The 13,161-nt window shown below is 36.2% G+C and overlaps 1 protein-coding gene across 2 annotated transcripts in view; it reads right to left on the bottom strand.

Moving 5' to 3' along the window:
* LOC144970437 (NXPE family member 1-like) overlaps positions 1-11,826 on the bottom strand; it is a 32,660-nt gene extending 20,834 nt beyond the window's left edge. The window contains exons 1-3 of one of the 2 annotated variants that reach the window (XR_013644957.1): positions 11,674-11,826; positions 5,741-5,849; positions 1-307 (exon numbers count right to left, since the gene is read on the bottom strand). The exon at positions 1-307 is cut by the window's left edge and continues 255 nt beyond it. Coding sequence is in view for 1 of the 2 variants with exons in the window: in XM_078910072.1 (XP_078766198.1) it covers positions 1-307; positions 5,741-5,826 (393 nt within the window). In the remaining variant the exon portion in view is untranslated. The remainder of the gene's footprint in view (positions 308-5,740; positions 5,850-11,673) is intronic. The other variant, XM_078910072.1, reaches the window with a different exon arrangement.
* Positions 11,827-13,161: the final 1,335 nt, after the last annotated feature.

A 13,161-nucleotide genomic window follows, 5' to 3' on the forward strand; every position in this document is an offset into this window, starting at 1 on the left:
ATACCAAACCCTAGAAAGTTCAAGGTCAGGCAAGTCGCTTAGATTTTTCAGGGGCGGGTTACTCAGGTAATCCTTTTCCCAAGGATAAACGTATTCGTTGGATTTGAAAAGAGGGATCAGTTTTAATCTTCCACTATGTAATTCCTTCTTCCATTCATCAATAGTTTTGGGGTTGGACCGGTTTAAATCTTTGCACAAGTCTGTTGTTTTTAGGTAAAATCGTAGGTCTATCTCTGCCGGTGTCACATGCTCTAGTTTTTCTTTCATGACATCAAACGCATTTTTGAATGGTGGTAATGCAAATATACTGTCATGAAGATAGGAAAGATATAATTTAATTAACAGATATTATAGAATGAGAACAAATGTCTCAAAAAGCATTATGTGAGGATGACATTTATGCTAAAAAATCGAAGCAACAATCCAGATATCTAGAATTACAAAAATCAAGCTTTTTCAGTTCACGAAATGACTTTCGTTATAATTCCATTTTCATATTTTACACCAAAATTTCGTTTTTCGATGCCTTGTTTGCAAAAGTGGGGCAATAGGTCTCAACTGACTAAATGTGTGGCTTTATGGTCAAGGGGATGGCACTCGGCAAGTAATTTGAAAGTCACGTGTTCGGGTTCCGCTGTGGGCGGTGCAGTTGAGCCATTAGAAGGAGAATTTTTTCTAACCTCTTTTCACTCCACTCCCAAATATAGAAAACACTTTTTTACAATACAACAGAATGAATTGAAAAAGACCTCGTCCTACAACTGAATTGCAATGGAAGGAGGAGTGCGTGCTCAAAGGTCCCTGAATTAGTGATAACACCACCATCACCACCACAACCAACAACAACAAGATCTCTCATGACTTCTATTTTGTAAATGAAGTCTAACTATTACCATGTGTGTAAAATGTAATGCCTATTGCCATGTAAGTAATTGAACTTGCTTTTTTTTTATTGTCCCCTCTTTTACCGTCAGATACTACGACCAGTTGGAAACCAACAACAATTGAGGTTGACAGCTCCGTCCAGGGGCTGGGAGCAGCCCAAGAAGGAAACCCCATCTCTTTCGCCAGCAAGAGCCTATCTGATCCAGAAAAAAAGGTATGCCAATATTGAAAGAGCGCTGTTATCCGTTGTTTTGTTTTTTTATGTGAGCGATTCCACACATATATCTATGGTAAAGACATAGAAGTACTGTCAGATCACAAGCGTTTGGAAAACATAATCTAGAAAGACATCTCAAAAGTACCTCCAAGACTACAAAGGATGTTCCTTTGCATTCAGTCCTATGGGTGTCAGATCAAATACAAACAAGGAAAAGACACGATCTTTGCTGATTTCCTTTCAAGACACAGTCCACGACATGGAGATGAAATAGAATTGGATGATATGTTCCACACAATCAATATATCACACGAGAAATTAGAAGAACTGAGAAAAGAAACAAAACAAAACCGATGAGGAAATGTCTAAAATATGCCATTTTGTAACATTTGGGTGGCCTCGATCAGCAAAAGTCCATCAAAAAATACTGGTTCTTGACAGAAACTTTTTCTATGAAAGATGATGTACTACTACATGAAGAAGAAATTGTCATCCCAAGGAAAGTGCAGAAAAAAATCTTGACACAAGAAACATGAACCGCACCTCGGACAGGAGAAATCAATTTTGAGAGCCAGAAATAGTATTTACTGGTGTGGTATATCAATATACTCGTATATATAAAAAAATAAGGTAATTACTTGCAAAATTTGGCAATCACGTTCAAACACCCAAAATAGAGAGCATGTAATGTCCCACAAAATACCAGAAAGGCCTTTTGAAAAAATTTCAACATACATTTTAGAATGGGATAGTCAAAAGCTCCTACTTGTTGCAGACTATTTTACTAAGTTGTCTTTTGTCAAGACTCTCAACGCACTGATTGTCGAAGGGGTAATCAGGCTCATCAAGTCCACTATGGCAGTTCATGGCGTCCCAAACGTCCTGATTTCTGACTCACACCGTTCACAAGCGACGAATTTGCAACGTTCAGTAAACAATGGGACTTCAAACACATTACATCCAGTTTTCACTCTCTTCAGAAAAACGGATTTATAGAAAGAATGGCACAGTTTGTTATGAACTGTCCAAAATATCAAATGTAGTAGGAACTGACCCTCAGTCAGAATTATTTGCCCTGAGCAGCCACATTTCAAGACGGAAAGCCCATCGCTTTTGCCAGCAAGAGCCTATCTGATGCAGAAAAAAAAAAAGATATATCAATATTGAAAGAGCGCTATTATCCGCTGTTTTTTGGATGTGACCGATTCCACACATGAGCCATAAAAGTACTGTATGTGCGGCTGTGTGGTCTTGTAGTATGACACTCGATTTCGGATCTGAAGGTCCTTGTGTTTGAGCCTCGCTCTGCTCAGTTGAGTCCTTGGAAAAGGGTCTTTATTTACATTTTCTAACCGTACTCAAGTGTAAAATGATTACTTGGCCGTTAACAGCGTTGTCTCTGTCGGAAAAAGTGTAATATCGCATTACAGGCGTCATGTCTCGTTCTAATGTTACGTGTTGCTGTTAGCTAGGAACCCTTTGTAAAGCAATTTGAGCACGTTTAGTGGATATTGCGCTGTATAAAAAAAAGATCAAAAGCTCAAGAAAAACTTTGCAGACCAGTTGAAGGCTTCCTCCCAATCCAAAAAGAGGCATCAATAACAAAGTCAAAGAACAACTGATAAGGCGACAACAACAACAAAAAACATACTACGATAGAGGAACACAAGACCTCCCCCAATTGAGAGAAAATAAACAAGTCCAAGTCAACATATAAAACACAACCACACGTTTATGGAGCCCTGCAACTGTTATCAGATCTGCAGACACACCAAGAAGCTACCTGATAAAGCCGCCAGATAATAAACACTGAGAGGAAACAGACAAATGTTGAATCCAACTCAACCCAATTATGGAAATGTTGCCGCTCGAAGCTCGAAGAAATAAATAACAATGTGAAATTGAATATAAGCTTCAATTTAATATACGAAAACAGATAAAATGGACATTTCGCGTTTCCCCTTTATCAACAAATCAGGATGAATGAAACACTACAGACGAATGAGATAATGTGGTAGTGGCGTTGTTAAGACGAATAAACAAAAACATTCAATATTTTCGTTAAGATGAATAAACAAAAACATTGAATGTTTATTCCTTATAAATGGTTTTTGTGTAGACACTCATAATTAGTGCCGTGCTGATGACCGGTCCCAAGGACCGAAACATTCATTTTTTTATTTATTTTTTTGTTTTCAACAAAACGTTAAGTAAACGTTTATGTACTGTTTTTTTTTTTTTGTATTTAGCCACCCAAGTACTGTTATAAATACGCTACTCGATATTGCTCTTGCACAAAATACAAAGGCGGCCGAGGATGATCAAAACAATGGTCGTATTAGGAAAGTTTAAACTTAGACTCATCTATAAAGGTTTGTACTATAGACTTTAAAATGCTTCTATATGATGACAAATTGAATAAATAACCATATGACAAAAGATCAACGGTGAAAATACAAATCGGAAGAAGACTTGGGATGTAGTAGCTTATGGAAGGTCTCCCCTAATCAAACAATATGAGTTTCACATATATCTTTCCTCCAAAATAACAGTTATAACGTCTGTATTATTAAAAACCCCAATAGAATATTTCGGGGCCCCGATAGCTCACAGTTGATAGAGCACTCGCTTCACAAGCAAAGGGACAGAGATCGATCCCGGGTGCAGTCGAGATTTTTTCTGATCTCCCTGTCTACTCAGCAGTGAATGGGTAGCTAGATCTGTTAGATCTGGCGAAAAGTACTTTGCGATTGACTGGCGTCCGACCCAAAGGTAGAAATATATTTTTTAAACAACAAAAAACCTTGAGCTTTTATATAGCGCAATATCCACTAAATGTGCTCAAAGCGATTTACAAAGGGTCCCTGACCAACAGCAACACGTAGCATGTAGAACGAGACATGACACCTGTTAGGCGATATTACAATTTTTCCGACAGAACCAACACTTTTGACTGCCATGTACTCATATTAAACCTGAATACGGTGAGAGAATATGAGTATAGAGTCTTTTCCAAGGACTCAACTATGCGCCGAGCGAGGCTCGAACCCAGGACCTTCCGATCCGAAAGCGAGTGTCATACGACAAGACCACATGCCGTACAAAAAAGAGAAAAAAAAGGAATGGAGAGGAAAAAAGAATCAAATCTAAACAAACTCTTCCCATAATTTTGATTCAGCATGCCACAGACACAAAATATATTAACAATCCCTTTTCCTTTCACTCCCTAACATTGACCTGACCCGCTCCATCAATCTTCGCACACACACACACACATACATACATACATACATACATACATACATACATACATACATACATACATACATACATACATACATACATACATACATACATACATACATACATACACACACATGCTTAATGGTTAGTGTTATAGCACAATTTTTATGTTTTGAGGCAACAAGCCTTCTCCGCTCTCACTTACACTCAGCGGTTTTACTGCCATCTACCGCAGGCACGGTTCCCATCGTTTGGCGGTCCCAACGATGCCTTGTGAATATCCAATGTCGAAAAAAAAAACGGCTCTTGGAACCGGAACCGGAACCGGTCATTGCGGTTCTCATTTCCCAGGAATCGTAGAACCGCGGTCCTTAAACATGATTGGGACCGCTCCGCACTACTCAAACACTCTTTCATCTTGGACAATGATAAATATTGAAAAAAATCCAAAAGAAGAGCGATGTGATAAAATATATACCAAGACATCACGCCATCCTTGTACTATACTAAGACACTTAGTCACTACGCTATCATAATATTTTCACCTCGCTTTTTGTGGAAGATGAGTAGCCGGTCGGTAAAAGCGTTGTCTCTATGAAATTAAATGTAATATTAAATATTGCTTAACAAGCATCACTTCTTGTCCTACATGTTATATTATTTTTTTTGCATTTGGTTTGGAACCTCTCATGAAGCGAATTGAGGACATCCATGTGGTTATTATCTGCGCTCTCTAAAAACGAAACGACGAAACGGGGAACTAGTGACGTCGCTTTTGTGGTTCTATTATGCTCCCATTGCGACCGCCACCTCCACCGTAGCCTAGATGAACATATTTGTAGTTTGTATCCAATCAATTTCTTAATGTCACAAATACTGGCAATTGTGAGAAATATTTAATATTGTTTTAATGGACAGTATTGTAATAATAATATAATAATATACTTTATTCATCCAAAAATGGAAATTCGTTTACAGACGTGGCATGCATAAAAATGTATAAATATAAAGTTAAGAATTTATGGCGACTATACATATATATATATAATATATATATATATATATATATATATATATATATATATATATATATATATATCCCCATCCTTCATAACTTTCTCCAGTTTACGAAGACAAAATGTCTTGAACAGTTCTTCCACATTTGAAATTGGATGAGTATCCTTATCAATTATCCAATCAATTTCTTAATGTCACAAATACTGGCATTTCCACACCTTGATGTATTACAAAAAATAATTACAGTCTCCAAAACAGATCTATAAAAAAGATGGTGTTGGGTTCAGAGTATTTCCATTACAACAATGAACCAATAACAATTTGGGTTATCAGAACTGCAAATAAAAGTATCTACTCGTCGACCATGATAAATCTTACCTTTTTCTCTGGTAAATCCATAACGACACCACACACGCCACTGTCAAGAGTAATACAACCTTGGCATATTGGTTATTCAGCGCCATAGCTGTCCTCAGACGCAGATTTCCTTTGAGAGATAACAGAGTCCGGTGACTAAAAAAAACCTCAAAACTACACACGGTATTAAAGAATTATTGACTACAATAATAAACCAATAGATTTTAAAACAATCTAACGTAGGATTTGTCACACACACTCAAAGTCAAAGGCCGTCTGGACAGACATAGCTGATTGTTAACTAACGATAGAATGAATGAAGTTTTCTTAACCCGATGTAATTAGGGGATAAAAATTACTTGATAAAAGATTATTATAGCCTCTGATATCGTCGGCAAAGCGTAGGATGAGGTACCAGGGGCCCCCAGAAACAATGTTGTATCCTTTTTATCCGTTTTATCTTTAAATGTAAAATGAATCATGAATCACCTGGTTGTGTTCCAATATTTGAGAACTCTGATAGTCATAGGCTAGGCACAAAGTATAATCTTTCTGTCTTTGTTGTGTACCTTCTTCCTTTTCAAGACACTATAATTACCTAACGTCTTGCAATCGCTTTTTAACCTTTAAAACTTTTGTAATATACGAATATAAAGATTTAAATAGACTGTTAAAATATGTATCCGATGTGAAGGGAAATATTTTGCAATATTATTTGTAATACGTAAGGACGGATAGTGTCATGTTAATAATCCGGACTTCACACGAAAGTTGGGCAATATCCTACCGTGTATAGTTTGACTTTACAAGATTCGATTATCCAAGAGTGACATACACTAATGACTTTATCGTATATTATGATAATGTTGCGTTAACAGGCATATATATTTGCTTGATGTATCATAAAGGTTTGTCTTGGAACAATGCCTTTTTACTGTATCTGAGTGAGTTTGTTTAAGGAACAGCAGTCCATTACCCCTATAAATACCAAAATAACTCTACACAATACTAAATCTCAAAATTCGTGTTTTTTATAACGATTTTCCACCGCATAACTTCGTTCAAAATAGCTTTATAAATACATTAAGATTTTAAGATTTTTCAATTTTCAACGCATAATAGACGTATCGTCAGGATACGATTTTTTTATAAATACTCTTAAATAACTTGTATGTTTGAGTGCGTGTTAATTCCTTTACATTGTTTATAAGCATTGATTTGGCCGATTGGTAAAAGCATTGCACTGTGACCCGGAAGGTCCCGGGTTCTAGTCCTGCTTCAGGCATTTTCGTTTTTTTTTCCTTGGGCAAGATTATTAACCCCGAATTTGCTCATTTGGATAGCATGGGTGATTCCCGTTGACACCAGACAATTTGTTTCTAAATTATGATTATCTATATTCCTTCGTTGAATGCCTAGGCGACGATATCTTATGATGAAATGGCGGAAGGGCTTAATTTAATTATTATTTTTAAAGGTATTGATTGGCACTTATATTTATCTTCTAAATAATTGATTACTAAATCCATTAGGTACTAACTACGTCGTATCAATTGTTGCCCCTATGTGAAATTAGAAAGTCGTCGGGCCTTAAGACCCGATAAGGCCTACGGCAAGAATTTTTTTTTTTTAATCCTGACATTAAGTCGAAAATTACAGAAAGGCGAATATACATTTTTGTATGGATTTTTGAGAATTAATGTGGCAGCTTTTACAATGTCAACATACTTATAAAGAAAACAGAAGGTTTTTTTTTTTTTACTCTTCCGTACTACATGTTAACATTGTGCAAAATAAAATTTAGCATTTTATCCCATTTGGCATTCTTTGCAATAAATGGTCTTGGCTACCATGAGCTCGATCTCGGGTTGTATACTTTTAACCCTACAATGGCGAGACGGACTGTCTTTTAAATCATGGATTGAGCTTTGAGCTTTTTTTAGAGTTATATATATCGCAATATCCACTAAACGTGCTCAAAGCGCTTTACACAAGGGGTCCCTGGTCAACAGAAACGTTTGACATTTAGGACGAGACATGACACCTATTATTTATTCCGACAGAGACAACGCTCTTAACGGCCAGGTACTCATTTTACACCTGAGTACGGCCAGAGAAAGTAAAGAGCCTTCTCCAAGTACTCAACAATGCGCCGAGCGAGGCTCGAACCCAGGACCTTCCGATCCGAAAGTCATACCACAAGACCATATAGACAGAAAAGGACATAGCCTATTATAATATAAATGTAATATATCGCTGCTTTTTATAGACCTGACCGTTTAGTGTGATATATTATAGCCATGCGACTCGGTATTCAATGAAGCCCAAATCGCATTGCTGACACTGCTCTGCTAGTAAAAAAGTACAATTCTATAGATAGTATGCAGATGACGTCACTCAGGCCTTTGTTATTGTTTTTGTCATCCGCGTTTGTGAGTTGTTCTCACTAAACTGTATTAACCAGACTATAAAAGTTCATGGTTACACAGAGTTTGTGTGTTGGTCCGTTATATTTCCGGATGGCAATGTTGTGAACTCCTTGGCCAAGCCATTCTATCTATAGGAAGTTGGAGTCAAATCGAATTTCGAAGAGATATGGTTAATCTTTTGTCAACGATTCAGGACATAATTTAATCTTATTCTTATGTTATTGTCGTTGACTTCAGTGGTTTCGTTCCACAGCATCCCGTATACATGGCAAAGTGAGAATGATAAATTTCGTTTAACCGAGCCTTCATTAAGACATGTCCTTGCATACATACAGACGCGGAATACGTACACAGTACACAGTCTATCTTCTTCCATGAATCGGGCTATAATTACGGCCAAGAAAAGTATGTATTTTATAGAAGTGATTGGACCCAGGTTGTTTTCCTTTTAATGGCTTCAGCTCCAGCATACTATTGCGCAATAACAAATGAAATTTGATATTTTCAAAGGTTCCGTTTATTATCATGGCTGAGCAGTGTAGCACCAAATGCATCTGTCACTGACAGTATGTTGGCGATTCCTCTATTTCTGCAAGGTGTTCATCACTTTCTCGCCAATATTTTCTAATAGTCGCCATTAGTATCCCGATGTCCGATCCTTCAGGTTAAAATACTAAATAAAAGGAGAAAATGGAAAGGCTTCCAATGGAAACAGCACAGTACTGTTTCCATCCGAAAACTTTCCATTTTAACCTTTTTAAATTATAAATTATTACGATCCCCTGGTTCAGGTACCCCCCCCCCCCCCCCCCCCCCCATCACTCTATACTTATCCTGTAGGTTCCGAAGGCTGAGAGTCTATAGAATGGATCAAATTTATTATTTATCCTCCGTTCTGTACCAGAAACAGAAAATTGAATTTGCCTAATTTTTTGTCACAAGATGAATACAGATAATTTATCGAATTAATAACACGCAATTTTTGTAGTTCTCATTATGTATTTCGGCATAAAGTTGATTTTTCTGCTTCTCGTTTGGTGTGACACAAGGCCATACTGACGTGATGCGCTAAAAATCAACACGAGACAGAATGTTCGTGTTTTAAAAAATTAGAATATTTATTGCGGTGGTTTGATCAATGTCTCAATTAGCCGATTACCTATTCACCGCTTTTGAAAAGGTATCGTATCACTGTTTGTTGTTCTTGTGGTGATTGATGTTGGTGATTGATATTGTTATGACGATGTGAGTTCGTGGAAATTTTGTTGTAATAATATGACAGCAGGCTAAGGCAGGTATCAAATTTGAGAGAAATTTTGCATAGTGCTAGCCTTGACAAGAGAGAGGTTTCAACTCAAATATCCGCACCTAGCACGTCGGTGGAAAAGAACGATATGACAAGAAAGTCCCAATTGGTAGTCGGAGGGCTGGTTCACAAAAATGTGATTACACCAGCGCTGAAAAAGTGCGTCAGATAACGATTACAAACAGCCAATTGATAGGAAGGTCAAAACAACACCAGTTCCAAAGATTCAGAAAAAGAGAGTTAAAATCATGCACGAGTGATGGAGCAAGAGCAATTTCCCATGGCCAAATGTGACCCTCGGCTCCCAACTGGTTTTATGTCGGTTTGAACCAGATGCTGATAAGAAAATTTCAAATTGAAATAATCAGCTATATAAATGTGTAGCTTTTCGTACGTATAGAAACTATTGTCACCCTCCCCAAGAATTCATCATATGAACTAAATCCAAATCTTATATTATTTAGCTTCTAAACAATTCTGGCTTAAAACCGATTTCTTCTTCTTCTTCTTCTTCTTCTTCTTCTTCTTCTTCTTCTTCTTCTTCTTCTTCTTCTGCTTCTTCTTCTTCTTCTTATTATTATTATTATTATTATTATTATTATATATTATTATTATTATTATTATTATTATTATTATTATTATTATTATTATTATTATTTTTATCATCATCATCATCATCATCATCATCATTATTACCACTATTTTAATTATTTTTTTCGCCTATTACAAGAGCAGCTGTAACCTAACAATAATTGCCTATTTGGACAATAAAGATTATTATTATTATTATTATTATTATTATTATTATTATTATTATTATTATTATTATTATTATTATTATTATTACTATTATTATTATTATTATTATTATTATTATTATTATTATTATTATTATTATTATTATTATTAAAAATCAATCCAGGTTTATATCATCTGGGGGGGTGGGGGGGGGGGGGGATAAAGAAATAAAATTGATTACACCAAGGAGAAAAAGAAGAGGACGAGGAGGGCGACGAAGACGAGGATGGGGTGAATATGAAGATTAGATTGTGAATAAAGAAGAAGAAGAAGAAGAAGAAGAAGAAGAAGAAGAAGAAGAAGAAGGAGGAGGAGGAGGAGGAGGAGGAGGAGGAGGAGGAGGAGGAGGTAGTGGTGGATGTGATGGATGTGATGGAAGGGGAGGAGGAGAGGGAGAAACAGGGGGAAGGAGTAGAAGAAGAATATAGTGCTTGTGGTGACCAATGGAAACATTTAACAACATGGATGGAGAGAGCAGCAATACTCATCGAATCACACAAGCGTCATTCGGACTACGAGGCTTACTACTACTATAGTATTTTAACATTATTCCCTTAGTAAACACAGTGGGGGTGTTCACACCCCAAACCAAGAAATGGGAGTTTCCACATTTTTTTTCTACATGGATGTTATGGGGTGGGGCACACCCCAGAGAAACGAAATCTCAAATTCCAGAAATAGTCCTTGTTTGTGAGATGTATGATTTTAACGATGTTGTAAAACTCACTATTTTAGAAAAAGTCACCAAAAACCATCTTTCTACTCCAAAAACTCGATTTTTTATGAATTAAAAACATGTCCCACATTCTAAACATATTTATAGATCTACCACAACTTCCGAAATAGAGTAACCAAAAGGTAAAATAGATGACACCTGAAAGACAAAACCTACTGTGAGAGATTGAAAGAATTAAATCTCCCGACCTTAGATTACAGGAGAAGAAGGGGAGATATGATCCAAACATATAAAATAGTAAAGGGAATAGATAGGGTAGAGGCAGGATTCCTTAAACCAAACAAGAACATTCAGACGAGGAAACAGCAAGAAACTGAAAAAAGAACGTTTTAAAACAAATGAAAGAAGGAACTTTTTTCATCTAGAATTGTAAATAACTGGAATAAACTGCAAGAAACCACAGTATCAGCACAAAATTTGAATAAATTCAAAGCAGAGTTGGAGATAAGCAACACCCTAGGAAACAAGTTCAATTATAAAAATTGGTCCAATCATTAATAGATGAGGAGGAGCGAAGGAGACTACACCAAGTCTAAAAGCTCTATACAGAGGTATCCAGGTATCCAGGTATAACCAATGTACACATGGTTTATCGCGTCTTACGTGTATTGATTTTCTCATCTATGTGTTAATCGCATGTTACAATTTGGCTTTCATTAGCCGCTAGCGTCATATAATATCTTACATGAATAGGACCATGCGTTTTCAATATTTCTTTTTTTTTTCCTTTCGTAGTTAACTTTTAAGCCTTTTCATCATTGAAACACCACAGATGAATGAGATAATGTGGTAGTGCGTAGTTAAGATGAATAAACAAAACATTGGTTGGCAGGAAATTAGTAGCGCTCTTTTGTAAGGACGCACGCATTAAAATAGAATACTAGATATTTCTAAAAGGTGCGCAATTAATTAAGAGAAAAGAGGGGGAGGCGGAGAGGAACTGTGTAATGCAGTTTAGAAAGTGAAATATAAAAACGTGTAGACTTGTTGGAAAATAAATACAATGGAATTGAAAATAAATACAAAAAATAATAAATAAGGGATGTCGGTATAAGTATAAATCATTAGTGACAGCAGCAGGAAGTCATCTGTGGTGTTTCATTCATCCTGTTTTGTAGATAAGGGGAAAGCCGAAACGTTCATTTGATCTGTTTTTGTAATTAAATTTCATATTATTATTTATTTGTATTCACTTAATTACTTTAAGGATTTCAGATCTACACTAAATTTTCAACAGTTTTCATCTATTTATGACATCAAGTATTATTATTGCCCCTTTGATGCTTTGAATGTGATGGTTTCGGGTGGATAATACCCAGGTTTAACTTATGACCACACCCTCAATTCTATCTGTCCAGTATAAACATCAATATAGAAATTCCTGAGTGAGGAGCTGTCCGATTGGCTTTTTTTAGCAAATCGTGGCATTCATTATGATATTATTCACTTGATCACATGAAGGTATTCGGATTTACAGAAAATTTAAATAAGTTTCACCGATTAACAACATCAACTAATATTACTGCTAAGATTACTGTCGTTTTTATGCCATCGATGTGATAATTGTTGCCCTGGGAAATATTTAGTTAAACGTTATCGGCAAACTGTCAATGGGAGCGATCTATATTCATGTTTTCGTCCAACCTATTCATCGATCACATGAATTTTTGCTGTACAACGATTGGAGTTTTCTCAATATCGAAACACGCTGCTTTGTTTATGAACGTTGTAAACATACCCATGTATCATGCTGAGCTAAATGACCGATTGTAACGTTGGTTATTCTTAAAATGTGAACACTTTTTGCAATGTGACCAATGACCTCGAGCACATGGAAATGTAATATAGATCGTACCCATTGTATCTGTCTAGCTTCTAGCCCGAACAAACCAAAAATAGACATAATATTATTATGATGGAATACTTGATACTGTTCGCGTCTGCTTCATATTTTCATTTGACCTCAGGATTAAAGTGGTCAAGACACCCATTTTCTTTCATATAAGTTAGATCAGTGTATATTACTTAGTTTTGAATTATTGTCCTTTTTAAGGTCAGCTCTCATCGTGTTCGTCCCCTCCTGTTAAAATCCACTCGACATCTATAATTTTTCTGGCGCCGAAAGAATTAAAACTGGCCTCTGAGAACACTTTCTGTCAAGATTTAGGATGCG

This window comes from Berghia stephanieae, chromosome 4 (assembly GCF_034508935.2).
Source record: "Berghia stephanieae isolate SIO BIC M18660-M18661 chromosome 4, UCSD_Bste_1.3, whole genome shotgun sequence".
Classification (NCBI taxonomy): Eukaryota; Metazoa; Mollusca; class Gastropoda; order Nudibranchia; family Aeolidiidae; genus Berghia; species Berghia stephanieae.